Source organism: Centroberyx gerrardi, chromosome 1, assembly GCF_048128805.1.
Source record: "Centroberyx gerrardi isolate f3 chromosome 1, fCenGer3.hap1.cur.20231027, whole genome shotgun sequence".
Classification (NCBI taxonomy): Eukaryota; Metazoa; Chordata; class Actinopteri; order Beryciformes; family Berycidae; genus Centroberyx; species Centroberyx gerrardi.
Window position 1 is genome coordinate 26,246,465 of NC_135997.1, and position 18,167 is coordinate 26,264,631.

Genomic DNA, 18,167 nt, shown 5'->3' on the forward strand with positions numbered 1-18,167 from the left:
TGCACGCTAGTTCATTCATTCCTTAAAGGTTAAAAACATAGTTTACATTCTGCACTTCAGTGGTTCTCAACCTTTTTGGCTCATCAGAAAAAGACAAAGAAAACAAAATGGAGATGATAACAAATGTATTTCTTAGACATTTTTTTTTTCTTATCCTATAAATCATCTCCCCAAAATTAGCTTGCGACCCCCTGGTTGAGAACCACTGATGTAATTCCTATTGGTAAAAAGATGAGTGAATGACACCTTGTTGCCATTAGATAATGAGCTGCACAACACATTTTTATACAATGTAACCATACTTGACCTACATGAGGGAAAAGCTTCAGATCAACAGCATGCAGCATAGCCCAGCCTATGGAGCCCACTATTGTTTCAGTGGCCCTTTCATAACACTCATTACGTCATGCATTCCAGCCATTTTGAAACATCAAACTAATTCAGTCTGGTCAGCCTAGACTGGCAGAATCTGACAGAAAATTGTAGAGGCCGTGACCTTTATTCTTGTTTGAGGTCTTTTTATGGTTTGCTTTTAACACACTTATCTAGTTGAAGTTTATCATCATAGCCAAATGCTTTTGGTCTATAGTGTTATTTTTATGTTATTATCTTGTGTTTTTATTTAATCTTTTTTTAAAACCTATTTAGATCTAAATAATGTACTGCATTTCATAACCCATTATTTAATTTAACCTGTACTTTGAGGATGTTTATGTTAGTTGTAGATACTCAGACTCATTCAATTTAAAGACACCATACAGTGGGGTGGAGACTGTGGCATAGATGTTGCAGGTTGCTGTTATCTGTGGTGTTGAAGCAGGTTGAGGTGCGATGCAGTATATTGCAAAATGTCTTGAGCAATTTTGAAGGCTGTAGCTGTATGGAGAGAGTTCCTCTTTCATTTATGGAATGAATGATTTATTGCAATATATGTAATATAGCCTACTATGTCACACATTGTTCTTCAGAAACTGTCACAGCAGTGTCCATTGATGGTGCAAAGCAATCCTGCCAGAACTTTCTTCCTGTTGTCTCTCCTACTCTGAGTCCCTCTCCCTGTGTGTTAATTAAGAAAACATGTACAGATATGGCACAGTCCCTTGGTGCAATTGTGGCAATGACGTATAGTTCTTTCTGTATATGACAAGAGGGTTGTGGGAGTTGTGTGAAAATTTGCAGCTAAGGCGTGAAGATTCATAGTTGGAAAATTTTCACACAAAGATCTTTTACTTTTTTTTTTACTGATTACATACTGCTCAATAAGGAACAGACATTAATTGTATATTATTTTCTCAAGTGCTGTACACCATGATTGAGTTTGATAGCTCATAGGAGTAGAGGAGTGAAGTGACTTACTCCTGACTGACCAACATGAATTTGACTCATGATGACCACTAAGGGGAGTGGACTGCCCGCTTTTTCCATGCATAAAATTTAATGGACAACACATCTAAGCTAATATGGTTGCTTCCATTGTGTTCCGGTTTGGGGGCAAAATGGTAGCAGCAGTCCAGTTTCTTTGAGGCAGGTAGGTCTAGGTGTTGAATCGTAAGAAGTCGCCACACTCTCAGCCGCATGTACCATGAATGGCACACCTGGCACCTTTTTTTTTTAAAGCATGAAATACATACGACTTCTATTGAGGTTATGAATGTGTGGCAACTTCACTCTTTTCACCATGGTCTGCACCTCCACGATTCAGGCATGTGTTCCCTCTCTCCTCCTTAGCCCCCCATGTGATAGGAGAGAGTAAACTAGCTTCAGTAGTGCCTTCTGGGAGCCTAGACAAAGTTGACCAAGTCAGTGATGAAGTGCCCACCGGCAGCGCGGTGACAGAATTGAGGTCGGCCTTCACCTCAGCACTCCGCAGAGGGCCACATTCAGCATCCTCTGTCACATTCAGCGTAGACTAGGCCCTTGTTTAGTATAGTGCAGGCGGGATGATGTTTGTATCGGACTTGTGTAGATGGAACACTGTGTTATAGGTGATGCGTGTTGTTTACTGTTTGTGACTATTATTATTATTTTTTTTTGTCACTATAAAGCAATGCTCTGATACCGATACCGGAAACAGATATTGTCCAGATACCAGGCTAAAATAATTGGTATCAGAATTTCTCCAGCACTGAAATCCAAAACCAAGAGCTACAAATCAGAAATCAAAGAACATGTACTCCCTTTTTGACACATAGTGGGAGTACAGAGCTCTTTAATGGAGATGGTTTCTCTGTTTTTTTGCCCTATGACCCTAAGCTAATGGTCTAAGTCCTTTTCAGTACTAGTAACAGATCAGATTATTAATTGTTCCCAGATGATACTTAAATTTTAGGAAATCGACAGTGAAAATGGTGATATCGGTGGACCCTTGCTACCGTGTACTGTGAGCTGGTGTTTGTCTGCATGCATGTAGTGGGTGTGTATGCCTTAAGAGCTGCAGTGAGGGATAATCATGCTGCTGCTGATGCGGGGCGATGGAGGCAGCCGACGTACACAAAGCTCTGGGGAGGTTTTCATGCTGGAGGAGAGACCTGTTCATATGCATGCGCCACCCAGGTTCTCCCCATGAAATATTAATGCGTAGCCGCTGCAGAGGCACTAACCTTCCGCAAGAGTCATTACTTCAGCCTCCGCTCTCTTGAGGGTGCGTGCAAGCCTGCGCGCTCAGGTCTTACTCATGCTATAAAAGGGTGTGTGTTTGGGATTGAGTATGTGTATGTATATATCCCCAACTCATGTGCCCGTCCTGTCTGCGAGCAGGGAATGGAGGCTGAGATAAGAGCACTATCTGGTTGTCTGGGCCCTTGAGGGTCTGTTTCTGTGAGACCACTATACTGTTGTTACTACCAGGGGTCCTACCAGAACCGGAAATTGCCACTTAAGTACCAGTCAAATGCTGGTAAATGCTTTCTACGGTTGCTAAATTAGTTTATTCTAACAGACACTTGGCAGGCATCCAACATCATTTAGGGGTCCTATCATCATCTGGAAATCCTATTCACCAAGTCTTGTTAACGGGTGAGAAGTTAGAATGAAAGCAGCTGGTGAAATTAGGGAGGTAGTAGCCACTGTGGCAGGTGGACAAGCAACATTTCTTGCCTTGGTTGCTGTAGTCATGGAAAACTTTGAAAAGTCATGGAATTTAGCAGTTTTGTTTTCCAGTCCTGGACAACGTATAGGAAATGATATTTATCCAAAAAGAGTTTTGGGAATGTTATGGAAATTTGTCTATGATCTTATTTTTTTCAACTGTTCAAGTGCTTTGACGTCAAGTAGGGCTGCTGGTGTGGGTGCCTTTGAAAGAGTAAAACCACACAAGAAATTTCCATTACCTAAGTCCCAAGTGATGTTTTAGTGAGCTAAAACAAGACATGACACATTAAAGTCAGCTTTTAAACTGTGGAATTGTGGAAATTGCATGATATGTCCTGGAATAGTCATGGAAAAGCCTGGAAAAACAAAAACGTATAGTATAGCATATACCTATCATTTACAGAGGTCACCTCAGCTATCGGGGAGGATGGTCACTGTACACTGTGCCTGCTGTCCCTGTTTTTTTAAGATGGTATAAAGTAGGAGGTGTACAGAGAGGTGAAGCAAGTGCTCAGTATGAAATACTACAGTGAGGTTTAGTATCTATCAATTTTTAATCATCCAAAAGTATTGAAAACCTACGGAATGTTGGATACAATGAGTATTTTTACTCTGGGCATCAATTGAACAGAGTTTAATTCTGTTAAAGAAAGCAGATGGTATGTACAAGTGTTGAGCAGAAAATCATTTACTCTGTTGCATAATAAAAAGAGCTTTCATCCAACAAACAAAGGCATTGGAAAAGACAGATTTTAGATCTGGTATGAAAACTGAAGTATCAGTACAGATCAGAAGAGGTATAAAAATATTTCCAACAAAACCCAGCCCTAGGTGAGGTAAGGGCTATATTGTACAGGCCAGGCTTGACTGATCACAGCTCTCTGCAGACTGCAATTTGCTTTTCTAGCCAGCCTACCTGCTGAAAAATAGCCTCATATAATCATCAGATGAAAGCACTGTGCCGCTCATTCCCTTTTTTGTTCTCCCCCTCCTCCTCCCTTCTCTACATTTTCTGTTTTGTGTTTTTTTGTTTTTTTTTCTACTGTGAATTCGGTTCTTCCCAGCATGCTCAAGGCTGTGAATCCAACGTTTCCTGTGTGCAGGCATGTTCTGAATATGCTGATACTACAAAGCAGTGTACCGTGAGTAGCGGAAAAAAAAATCAAACAAAATGGTGCTCATGAGATCAATTACATGATAGAAAATGGGGGTTTAGGTCTAGCCTATACGCCGCAGTGTATAGCTGTTCATATTTCAATGCTTGCCTGCTGTTCTTCTATCTAATCTCTTTCCCTCACTCTCACATTAGGAAAAACCTAAAGCTGTTTTTTAATTGAGTGTTTTCCCAGTTAATCCTTTTGAGGGTGTATATGCGTGCATGCTCATATGTACTGTATGCTTGTGCGATATATAAATATGTGTGTGTGCACGTGCACTTGCGTGTGTGTTAGAGTGTGTTTGTGTGTGTGTGTGTGTGTATGTTGCCCCTCTTTAAAATCAACTGCATGCTGAATAAAGCAGAAATCCCCTGTGTAGCTCTGTGTACTGTGCTGATATTTGTCTTTAACAGAGAGCTTGGTGGTGCTGTTAATACTGTTGCCAGTTGTGTGCTGCGTGGCATTGAGATTATAGCCTTCCATTCATAAGAAGGGGGATTTCCTGACGAGGACCAGCACCACTGTCTCAATAAGCCCCTCAGGATGTGAGACACACACACAGACATACACACAGCACACGTAACAGGAATTTCTGAAGATGACTCAGTCACACACAATCAATGTTGCTGAGCTAGACCCACTTAAAGGCGATGAAGGCCTTTCAGAGATGCTTGAGCACCACATTGTTTTCTTGGCCCGCAAAGCACTATCATATCTCGATTCCATTAAAGTCAAACCCACACACATACACTCCCAGTGGGCGGCGTGCCAAGTAGGGCAGGACAATGCTGGGGGGTAAGGGATGGAGGTTATTTGGCATGATCGGAGGATGGGAGCCAAGCAGGGCTGGATCAAGAGCTTGGTCTTAGGAAATCGCTAGTGATAGCCTATCATCAGAAGGATCACTAACTAATATCAGATCAGGGCCAGCGGTAGCCTGATGGTTAGAGAAGCAAGCTTATGTCTGGAGGGTGTCCACTTTGAATCCTGGTGGGGGGGGGTAAATGAGACACAGTTTCCGCTTCATCAGTAACAAATGTTAGTGGCAGTTGGCAATCCCCAGGTGCAAATGTGTGTAACTGTATGAATGTGAAGGAGGGCGTTGCCAAAAAAGAGTTTGCATGCTGGGCGAATGCTGCCTTGATGAATACAATTTTAAAATTAGAGAAGGTAGGCTTCAGGGTGGATAGAGACATCAGTAGGGTTGAGAATTGAAAGATGATATAGATTTTTGGTATCTGTCGACTTTTACAATGAGATTCTGATTCTTACAAAGAGAATTTTTTTTCTGCTTTAGGAGATTTTTGCTGTCATTTGAGCGGTGACAATTCTTACAAAAGCACAAAGGCATGTACTGTACAAATGTTAAACAAAAAATGCAAAACCGCATGATGAAATGTGTTTTCATCCTACAAAGAAAGGTATCCAAAAAAAAAAAAGTATTGTTTTAGATCCCGTATCAAAAAATTAAAGCATATAAAAAATGTCTCAGGAATAGAGGCTATGCAGAATTATTCCAGAACCCCCTAGTGGCGGAGACAAAATAATTTTATTGACTTCCAAAAATCGATCGGAGAAACGACAATTATCATAAAAAATAAGTTAAGTATGGATAGCCTCAATCAATCGCAAAGACGTCAAGGCAGACAGCAGTCACTACAGGGTCCAGTCAGATCATTTCATATCTGGTGCGTAATTTCGACTACATATAGCTTTCCAAATATATGGCTTGCTATCCAAGTAAGAGTCAACAAGAAATCCTACTCAACTTTAGAGAAAGAACCACCTGATTGCTAGCATACACAACACCTTGTACTGCTTTCATTGCTTAGTAATGCAGAAGATGCATCACTAATTTGTTTACACAGCTGTTGATTTACCTAGTGTTACCTAGCCTAGCTAGCTAGCAAGATTGGTAACACTGAAGTCAGGCATTTTTCTTAACGCCAACCAGATAACACTTTGAAAAACTGTGTGAAAAGCAAAATTAAATGGGTGTCATATAATTGCTTATATTGACCCTTTTCATGTGTTTAGCTAGGTTCACCATCGCACCTCTATAACGACAAGGTGCTGGCCTTCCACTAACTTGTCAGTGGTCTTCCAACAAGGCGTTGAATATTGGGTGCTATGGTATTTAGTTCTGCAAAGTGTCTATACCAGCACTATGCATTAGGGTGACTGGGGGAAATGTGGAGCTTTGAGACCTTCTTTCGTGGTTTCAGAGGCAGAGATTGATTTTAAAGTGTTAGCACCCTCCCTGTCATTTGAGTTAATGTGCATGTACTGGCTTGTGTGTAGGCTATCCGGTAAAAGGCAGTGTGTGTTAGCAGTGTTGCTAGTAAACCCCATGGGTGGGCCTGTGTAAAGCCACGACGGGCTGGAGGCAGGCTGTAAACGTCACTATGATGTGGCACTGTGTGTGTGTGTATGTGTGCAATGTGCGTGCATGTACAATATATACGTCACTCTTGTTCATCATATCAAAATCTCACTATGCCCTGTTGCTCTCGTAACCGCCACGCTCGCATAGACGGCATTGACGCAGAGCAATGTTCCCACTCTGTTCTGGCTCAGATGATGATTTCACAGCCCTGAAGTATCTTGTCTCACAGCTCAGGTTTTCCCGTATGGGGATCAGAGAGATGCCTTAGCCCTGTTACATGCTGTTAGCTGCTGAGCTGCCGCCTGGTGATGTGACACTGCTATTCTGCAAGGCCCGTATCCCAGCCAGCTCTTATTTGGACGAGGGAGAACGTTGTGTTCTGTCCCACTAGGCTGCTCCATAATGTATTTTTTTTTACTATTCCCCTGGGTGTAACAGCTGGTCGATTTGTTTTTTTTCCATTGTGTCGCAGTAGGTTGGCACGTTCTTTAGCCGCTCATGGCGTCGGCGGTCGCGCTCTGGTGGCATTATTCACAGGAAGTGATGTCACCACAACCGCCGCCGCCCACGCTGCCAAATACATTCCCAGGGGCACGTTGCCTGGCAACCATAAAGTGTCATTGTCAAGAGGATTTGTGAAGTGTAATATCATCCGGAGGGGGCAGGGACACCAGTGAGAAGGGCCAGCTCTGTAGCACACTGCTACTGGAGGAATCTGCTGTCTTCTCCCTTCCCCCAGGCAGATATTACAATAGGTGTGTGTGTGTGTGTGTGCGTGTGTCTTGGAGTTATTTTCATACAAATTACCTCACAGTCTACATCTACTTGCTTTGCTATGCTTTTTTTCAGTTAGGCCTATATGTTGACACAAGATACATTGCCAGAGGGAGAAATTGCAATCAAATTGGAGCCGGTGTCGTTGTTAATGTGGTGTGAGTAATGTGCCCGAGGGCTCAGTGAGGAGCATGGCTGGTCAAGTGGGGTAGACCAGCTTATCATTGCTGTCAGTTGAAAGTCTCATATCTCCAAAATGTTAATTTTTTCAGGAATTGAAACAAACAGGTGTATCTGTGGTTGTATCAGCAGTATTAACATAGACTAACAGTAACATAGACTAACAGTACTAACATGTTATAGACCTGCACACTAGCAAAAAAAAAAAAAAGAACTGGACTGGATACTGTTATGTTTTGTTTATTTTGCTAGTGTGCTATCTCTATACTCTATACAAGTGGTTCTCAACGTGGAGTCCAGGGACCACCAGGGGTCCTTGAGGGGGTTCCAGGGGGTCCACAGCAAAATGATGAACTTCACCATTATTTGCAAGAAGTTAACACGATCAGAGAATGTAAAATAAATGTAGACTATAGTTTCCGTGCGTCCGTGGGCCTAGTGTGTACATGAGAGGTCCTTGATATGAAAAAGGTTGAGAATCACTGCTCTATACTGCCAATACATTTTATGGACTTCTATAAAGGCGGCATGAGTTCTTCAATGAAATCTGGTATCTGTGGATTGAGCATCAATTTTTTTATATCAGTTTTGATAGGGTTTGGCTGACAGACTGACTTGCTGTCTAACGGCCTGACTTGCTGTCTAACGGCCTGACTTGCTGTCTAACGGACTGACTTGCTGTCTAACGGACTGACTTGTTGTCTAACGGACTGACTTGCTGTCTTAACAGACTGACTTGCTGTCTAACGGCCTGACTTGCTGTCTAACGGCCTGACTTGCTGTCTAACGGACTGACTTGCTGTCTTAACAGACTGACTTGCTGTCTTAACAGACTGACTTGCTGTCTAACAGACTGACTTGCTGTCTAACGGCCTGACTTGCTGTCTTAACAGACTGACTTGCTGTCTTAACAGACTGACTTGCTGTCTTAACAGACTGACTTGCTGTCTAACGGCCTGACTTGCTGTCTTAACAGACTGACTTGCTGTCTTAACAGACTGACTTGCTGTCTAAGGACTGACTTGCTGTCTAACAGACTGACTTGCTGTCTAAGGACTGACTTGCTGTCTTAACAGACTGACTTGCTGTCTAACAGACTGACTTGCTGTCTTAACAGACTGACTTGCTGTCTAACAGACTGACTTGCTGTCTAACAGACTGACTTGCTGTCTTAACAGACTGACTTGCTGTCTAACAGACTGACTTGCTGTCTAACAGACTGACTTGCTGTCTAAGGACTGACTTGCTGTCTAACAGACTGACTTGCTGTCTTAACAGACTGACTTGCTGTCTAACAGACTGACTTGCTGTCTAACAGACTGACTTGCTGTCTAAGGACTGACTTGCTGTCTAACAGACTGACTTGCTGTCTAACAGACTGACTTGCTGTCTAAGGAGTGACTTGCTGGCTAACAGACTGACTTGCTGTCTAAGGAGTGACTTGCTGGCTAACAGGCTGACCTGTTCGCTAACGAATTGACTTGCTGGCTAATAAACTGACTTGCTTGCTAATGGGCTGACCTGCTAGCTAACGGACTGACTTGCTGGCTAATGGGTCGACTTGCTGGCTAACAAATTGACTTCCTGGCTAATGGGCTGATGTAATGGCTAACGGACTGACTTGCTGGCTAATGGGCTGATGTGCTGTCTAGCGTGGTGGCAGCCTCCATTCATCCTCTAGTCATGTTTCTATCAGAATCTCAGCCCCACTATGAACAAGCCCCCAGGGTCACCCTCCTCACTAGAGACGAACCCTGTGACGCTACAGCCTGTCTGTGTGGGCGTGCACATGAGTGTGTGTGTGGAGTCGGGGGGCGGGGTTACATGCATTAAGTGTGTGCAGAGTAGGGGGTGTGTATGTGTTTGTGGGGAGGTGGGGGAGGTCTCGTTATGCGTATGAAAGCCTGTTAGAGAGTGAGAGAAGGAAGATGCCGTCGTGTCTGAGTATGACAGCAGTGTTTTCGATAACATCACACCAACCAGAGATTTAGCGCCTGTGGCTTCCAAGAGACGGGGAAGAGAGGAAGTGTGTGCATATGTAGTGAGATAATATAAGGGGAAGGGGCATAGAAATAGTGTTTGTGTGTGTGCGCGTGTGTAAGAGGGAGAGAGCGGATGAGGCAGTAATGATCAGTAGCACCCAGAGGAAGCTCGCCTGTATTATCTTTCACTGTGTGATCTGCAGCTATAAGTGCTACTGATATTCTACCATTCCTGCAAGCTGTGTCTGTACCAGAATTGTATACAAGGCCATGGTGAGGATTCACTGCTCACTAAGTAGCAGTGGTAGCTTAATGGGCAAAGACATTCCCTCAACACTTACTGCTGGGGTGCTCTTGAGCGAGGCACTGAATCCCAACTCCATGAGCACTGGGCAGTTCCCAGTGTAAGCGTGTCAATGTGTGTAAGCTCACCCTACCCCGCCGCAACGGCTCCTCCAAGCTGTTGCTATCTGTACGATCTCAGTCAACTTGACTGGTTAAAAAAGTAGAAATCTTATTTGGACTTAAGTCTTTGTAATTTGGTTCACTACGCCTCGCTGTGCTTCCTGCATCATTAACATGCGGAGCGCAGAGACGAGCAAAGACATACAGAAGGATATTTTGCATAGCTTTCTTAATGGGAGATACACAGCTCCCATCTGTGAGAGGGATTTGGGAGTGCACCAGCTCTGAAGCAGAAACATTACCATTCTCTAAGCTTTTCTGAGCTTGAGTCAAGAGAGGAAAGGGGTGTTCAGTTTAGTCAGTATCATTTGTTTTGTTCTGTTCTGTGGATGCTGAATAGCTGAACAAATGAACCGATTGAGATGCACATTGATATGCACTTGTGGTATGTTGATATGGACACAATAAACATATTGCTGTAATATGTAGGCCATAACACACACACAGAGAGACAGACACACAGACATACAGACAGATAGACAGACGCACGAGTGTAAGCACGCACGCACACACACTCTCTCTCTCACTCACACACACACACACACACACACACACACACACTGTTCAGATCAGTTCACTAGCTCCACTAGCTCTTATCTCTCTTGTCTACAGAAGATGACACAGTGTTAAGAGAGGGCCTTGAGTTAGAGGACACTCACTGTACCACACACACACACACACACACACACACAATTCCTGCCTGATCGTTTCTCAAATATTTCACTTTGTTTGAAAAATGACTCCCCTGCCCAGCAAGTACAATTATTAGATAATCTGAAATCTTCACCATGAGCCAACATGTTAGCAACAGGCTGCTTGTTGGCCAGTTGAGGCTTTGTAGAACCACGTTTGCTAACATTGGTTGTGTTGAGCATATTGAGATATACCACGGCCTGGGGCTTAATTCCATTCTTATATAATCCAGCGTTTTAGACTGACATTTTGGTAAATAAGCTCTTTGATCAACGTACTGATTGTGCAGCAACAAGATTGGTGGCAGCACCACCTCTGTATGCTCAGTATTTTTAGCTCGCTACAGTGCATGCTAATGCATTAGTACGCTGTATATTTAGTGGATGGTACAAGCTAGCTTAGCATAATCTCAAAATAGCCTCAGAACTGTAGCACACCAAATACTGAACACACACAAGGAGAATAAAAGAACCAGGATATGTTTTCTCCCCAAAGCACTTAGATTGCTTAATTTGCATGTCACAATGTAGCATTTATTGCTTCTATTCTGCACTGTATTGACCTGTTGTCGCCCTCTCTTTTCTTTCAACTGTCACTTTGTTGACATTTGTGCGGTATCTGCTGAGGTCATTTTGTTAGGTGTTGTATGCAGACCAAATAGTCCTCACAGTACAATAAAGATTTGAACGGAATTGAGTCGCTAAGCTGCTACCGATCTTTTCATCACAGAACAAGAAGCACAATGAGCAAAATGGCTTGTTTGTCAAAAAAAGAAAAGCCAGTGTATTCCTTCAAGGACAGTGTTTTGCAGATGTACAAAAGACATCTCTTTCACAGCAACAACAGTATTTTAATATATGAAGCAAGACTAACAGAGACGGAATGCTCATTTGCCTTTAAATGGGGGTGTGAAGTCAGTGCAGCATGCAGTGCGCTTTCCTTAGGTCATTTATTTTGCACAACAAGGGCAATATTTATATTATCACACGTAAATTATTCAACAGAGCCCCATGGTCTCTATGATAGCTACATACATGTTTGTGGAGAGAACAGAGGAGGATGAGTCTTATTTTCCCAATTTTTTTCTCTCCCTCTTGTAGTTAAAAGCTTAGTATGTAATTGGAGTATGGCGCTGTCACCCCACCACTGATTTTGTGATTCACTGGATTGAAGGAATTTTTTCACTCACTTTTTTCATTTGAGCACTGATGGTGTGTGACAGCTAAACATGAGTTTTGCATGTAGTTTGTGGCTATAAAAGGTTTGTTTTACAATTGCAAGGTTTATAAATGCTGGATTATAAACCTGGATTTTGAGTTATGACCGACTCAGAAAGATTTAAAAAAATTTTAGTTGAGGTTTATTCATGTACAGGTCAAACACTTAAAGGATGTATGTGAACATACCCTAAGTTTAGGTGATCACATAGTTCCAGATGGTATCTTTAAGGTATTCATCAACACAGAGTATATTCATATTCCTACAACATTAGTTTGTTTTGATGTATCTTTCCGCTGTGGTTTTCATTAGTCATGGCCTTTTTTCCCTTGTATTCACGCTCTCTTTTTTCTCTCCCTCCAGGAAAATTGTCATCAAGATTGGGAAGAAGAAGAAGCGAAAGCCGGAGTCTTCGGAGGAGTCGGACGATGACCCTCCGCCTCGACGCTCTTCTAAAGATGACGACTCTGTAAGCTCCAGCACATACACAAACCCAAATTAACACAAACACACAAGTTGCTATTAAGCGCGGGCTTGTGTGTCCTCTGTGTTTTTTATGTAACTGCGGTGCTTGGGGGCACTAGGGGGAGTTTTGCTTGTGTTAAGACTACACTTGATTTTAGAGGGAAATTTGGCTACATTATGCTGCTATTTTAATTTCCCATTTTCTCCAGAAGTGGTAGTACTGTTACTGCCCGCGGTGGCACACCTCTGCTGAATGAATACAGAGGGAACGGCCGGCTTCTGTTTCTGTTGCCGTTCCGGTTCAAGGCTCTGAGTGAAGCGGTGTCCTCGGCCTGACCGTTCACACCGCCGCTGAGCCGAGAGGAAGGCTTCACAGCTTTAGCTTGAGCCCGGAGAGGATTGGCTGTACGGTTCACTGGGAGGTCATGCAGTGGGCGGCTATCTCAAGTACACGTTCTTATCTTTGTCGATGATGGAGCTGAATGACAGCAGCTAGGGATTATCTTGGTCATGGCATCAACAATCGCACCTGCACACACACACACACACACACATACACACACACACACACACACACACACACACACAAACGCACACACACACACACACACACACACACACACACAAACGCACACACGAACACACACACACACACACACACACACACAACACATACACACCGACAATGACACCTCTATTTAGATGTTCGGCATTATTTAAAACTTGTTGTTAAAAAGGAAGTGTGAGGTTGCAAAATTGGATATTGTAATGCTGCTGTCACTCTCACTGTTGTAGTGTCACAGCCACTAGCAAATTGAAATTCCTCGAGATTTTCTGTTTGATAACATGGCTCTTAGCAACATCAAAATATCCCAGTGTTTCTCAACAAATCCAGCACATTGACAGTTGGTTTATATTTTCCCCTTAAGCACACGGCACTGTTGTAGTAAATGAAGACTCAAAGACTCAGTTGAAGTCATGATTTTTTTTTTTTTTTTTCTTTCTTTTTTTATCTTTATTCTCTGCCAGGAAAACAGTTTGCTCCTTATAGGCAGCATATTTCACAAGGACTGCTTGCCATTAAGTAATCTATGACTTATCGACCTCTCTCGCTCTATCGGTGAGCAAGGAATTGCAATAACATCGATAGGTCAACACAGTTTATGGTAACCTGTAATGGGCATAAACAATAAAGTCACATTTTCACAATAGAGACGAGTAAGCTAGCTAATGCTTGAGCTTGGAATTCTAAGGTTCTATCACACTTTATCACAATTTGTTATCTACAGTTATCTACATATTCTCAATATTTGAATGTTTCTTTATGCTTGTGTGATGTTAGGTTTTTTTTTTTTTTAAGAACCTTTTGGGGTTAATTATTTGAGAAGATAGAAAGCTGTATCTTAGAAAGAATATTTCAGCTTGGTGCTATAAGGTTCTATTTCCCATGTAATCAGAAACTGTTTCAGTAGCGACCAATCAAATTCTACCTTTCAGCGATGACTCGTCAGAGGCTAGCAAATGTAGCCCGAAAGGGTAGTAATAATGGCACCCAAGCCATAAAATAGCAACATTTTTAGAGTTTATTATGGTCTCACTTAACATTTGTAACAATACTAGTGCAGTGCCCGTTCGCCCCGCTGCTGCACAGAGCGCTGTTCGCTTGTTTGTTCAAAGTTTATTAATATTGAACGTGTCGCGTGTCCAAATTGCACCAAATCCGACACTGTACGTCCTTGGGTCCCCAGCAATACACCCGCCAAGTGTGAAGTAGATCAGACGAACGGTTCTCGAGATATGCGAAGGACACACACACTCGCACACTCACAGACGTATATGGTTTAAATCCAGACAGAAACTTCACCAGTGAGACTAAACTGCGCTTGAACCGTAGAAGCAGTTTACAGCCTTCCATTGGTTGATTCTGCTGCCAATCAAACATGTCTGCGCTCCTATTGGCTAGTTTTACTGCCTCCGCCTCTGTTTTTTTTCTCCTGTGTGTGTGTGTGTGTGCTCGTTCATCTCTCTTGGGCAGTTTAACTGAGCGGGGCTCATGCCTTTGTCCCGCTCAGCCAGTCAGAGCCCTGAAGCCCCCGCCCCGCTGCACTCAGACAGAGCTGAGCGGCTCGCTGTTCGCTTGTTTAGTCAAAGTTTATTAATATTGAACGTGTCGCATGTCTAAATTGCACCAAATCCGACACTGCAAATCGTTAGCTTTCTGATGGGCTAGCTAACACTAGCTACAGAGCCTAGCTACAGAGCCTAGCATCAGATGGGCAAGAATCTCTTTATCTTCAGGTGAATCTATAGTATGTGGATGTAATATCACCCAACTCCTGACCCTCTTGGTTTATGTGCCAAAACTCTTGTGACACACCGAGTTAGCCAGTTGGATGTTGAATGAATTTTCCTATTAGAACCAGTGTGTAGCTCCAAAGATGGGTTTAACCATACTGTGTAGCTTATACAGTATGTTGAATTATTATTTTTAATGACAGATTGAGAGCAGCAGAAACACAGAACAGCAGAGAGAAGTGGGACAGATGAACAGAGGAGAACAGCAGCCACATCAATAGGAAAGGAAGGAAAAAAGCAGGAACAGATGATGAGGGTTGGGTGTCAAGGGAGAAGAAAGGACAGGAAGAGGGTGTCCAATACATCCTCATGAAATTCTTTGAGATGCAAACAACAGTGAACAAGGAGCACTACAAAAATATTTGCAGAAAATGAGATTAACTTACTTTAGGGCAAGTAACAGCAGCTAAACATAAAATTGAAGTATATCACTTCATCACTGAATTGATATGAATCTTAATGTTCAAAATGTTGTGTGCTATGATGAAATGAGTTGTTAAAGTAAAATCTGTTCATCAAGTGAAATGTCTTCCAGTTTGGAAACTGACATTGTAATTATCGGGACTCATGTAAATCATATTAATTCAGTTTCCCATTGAAACTGAGTTTCCCATTGAAGCCTTATAGAACCAAACCCAGATTGACCTTACAGAATGATAAGGTTCTATTTCTGTTTGGGCCCTTTTAAAAATCCAATTTCTAATTGTCCCAGGATTTTGATATTATGTATTTCAAGTATATGGGGGTGCAGTCTTTGTTGAGCTATAAAGATAGATTTCACTACCAGTTTTATCAGCCGGGAAGTCAAACTTTGATTCTCAATTTCTCAGAACTACACTGCACTCGGATAGAACCTTTTAATTCCAAGCTCACAAATTAGTGAGCTTGGAACAGAAACATCTAGGTAACGTTCATATAAATTATCATTGAGTCATTGATATTGAGCAATTGCCCTATCAAACACCTGCAGCTATATTATGGTAATTTTGTGCTATGCGACAGTAAAAACATTACTTATTGCATCTTTAACCTTCATCAAGCTTGGTTACATTAAGATCAAGGATTTATTTTACAAGGGAGACCTGGCCAAGACAGCAGCCATCTAGTTACAGGAGTTGTTAATACGAATGAAGCTGTTGATTTGTACACTGCGATACAGTTTGATGTGGCCTCACCCTCGCACTGGCACCGTGAGCATCAGCTTCATCCTATCAATGATGACAAATCAAGCAAGCGACAGCTGAGTTTATCCTTTATTTTACTGTTTCAAACAGATTTTCCTGCCTTATGATTTCATTCAAAGCTATTTCGGGGAAAAGGCAATAGGCCTAGCACACGCTCCCGTGCCCGCTGGTAAGATGAAGACAGATATCTGCGATGTTGAGATTGACACGTCTGAAAGAATGGGAATGAACAGTGACTCTGTCTCCCCTTACCCCCCTCCATCTCTCTCTCTCTCTCTGCTCGCTTGCTGTCCGGACCGCTGCCTGGGAGGGATATAATTACGCTCATTAAATGGCACCCTCGGCCTTAATTAAAACAGTCTGTTGATGACTCATTTAGGATGATCCCGTGGAAGAAGTCAAAGTGGCGTGGCCGACAGCTGGGAGAAAAGCAGTGCCGCCTCAGGGGTTCGGTCCTATTGTCAAGCAGACAAGGCGGGCTTGCCTTGTCTGCTTCTGGTCAGCTCGGGTTGGGGGATCTGAGGGTATATCTCCATGGGGATATTCTCCTCCACACCTAATTAACTTCGGCTCAGTGGCATTTATTCCTAATTAACTACATATTATCATTAGGAGGGGCTCGTGTATTGATGCAGGATACAGCGGCCCACGCATGTGATAATTATGCGGGCTTGACAGGAAGGGATAGAAAGAGGCTGGTTTTGGAAGCACTCTACAAGTCCAGTTTTGTTTTTGTTTTTTTCTGACTTGATGGTGCTTGGTGTTTCTTGAATTCCTTACTTGGGTAATTTAAATTTCACCAGGTCATTTATGTGTTGAGATTGGTTCATGACCCTTGGGCGGATGACACCTGTTGAGAACCCATGGGGTATCATCATGATATATGGGTTAATGAGGAAAAAAAATCCATGTTTTTTCTCAGATATCTGTGATATAACAACCAATGATCTGTAGATACCTGAAAATGAATCCCCTGAAATTAAAACCCCTAGCTGAAGCCTGAACAGATTGTGGTCTTTAAAATAATTATTCTCAGCCTTTTCATATAATAAATGTCCACTCTGCCACTCATTGTTTGATACCATACAATACTGATTCAGCCTATACCCAGTTCATCAAAGCGTTCCCCAGAAAAATAATCTGGCGCACATAAAGTGATGTATTTTATCTTTATGGAAGCAGCAACAGCAGTTTGTTTGGAATTTCTTTTGGACTTGTTTTTCTATCGTTTATTAGCCGCAGTCTACATAGAGTGTCTTTATTATTTTGTTGGGTGAGTGCCAACATTGAGTTGTTAGTTGCAAATTATCCAACTTTTGAAAGACAACTGGCAATTATTTTGATAGTGTAACATCAGGTAAACATTTCACAGCTAATTTGAAGGTTAAAGGTACAAACACAGGTCTAATTTAGCTTTACTCTAAGCAGTTGCTGTCTTTTGTCAATATAACATTGGTTGAGTTTGAGATTTGCTTGCAGCTATTAATTGTAATAGATATGCAGTAATAATATAACTGGTTTTATCACATCATTTTATAAAACATGTTTGATGTATATAGTGTAGATATTACTGTCTCTGTAGACACAGTTGCCACATCGCCAAAACTCAGTAGGCTAAATTAGCAGCAATATGCTAAGAGATATATATGATTATGATCACAGTAAATAAATCTGGTCATCAGACATTCTGCCAACTTTAGCATTAAACATGTTTGTGCACACAGAGTGAGAATTATCTTCATGGTATTTTCTACACTGGCAAGGCGAAACAGAGGGTGTGGGGGGTGTTGTTGTAGTCGTGGTAGTAGCAGTAGTAATGGTGATGGCGGCGGTAGTAGAAGAGATAGAAGAAATTCCAATTATAGTGGTTGTAGTAGAAGAAATAGTAGTTGTAGAAGTAAACCAGGCTCTTTTGGCTCGTGGAGATAATTTGAATCAGTTTGTTGAGGATTCTTTTGCTCAACTGTAAAGATTGATTCACAGATGAATGTAAAATTGTAACAGGCTCTGAAGCATGCAGCTGGATCAGGGTGCAGTAGACTCAGTAGAGTCTGAAACATGTTCTCATGGCTGGCTTAATAACAACAATAAAATCTTTCTCTTTTCTTTATACCTTTCCTTTTGTTTTGTATTCAGCTTTAGTTGTATTCTATACTGATGCAAACCTTTCATTACATATAACTTTTCAGAAAACAAAAATTGACTTCACTATAAACAA

The 18,167-nt window shown here is 42.1% G+C and overlaps 1 protein-coding gene across 5 annotated transcripts in view; it reads left to right on the forward strand.

Annotated features, from left to right (window-relative positions):
• Positions 1-18,167, forward strand: part of chd9 (chromodomain helicase DNA binding protein 9) — a 100,032-nt gene that overhangs the window by 29,805 nt on the left and 52,060 nt on the right. For all 5 annotated transcript variants that reach the window (XM_071910232.2, XM_078285010.1, XM_071910233.2 and 2 more), the window contains one exon: positions 12,309-12,414. In XM_071910232.2, coding sequence (XP_071766333.1) covers positions 12,309-12,414 — 106 coding nt within the window. The remainder of the gene's footprint in view (positions 1-12,308; positions 12,415-18,167) is intronic.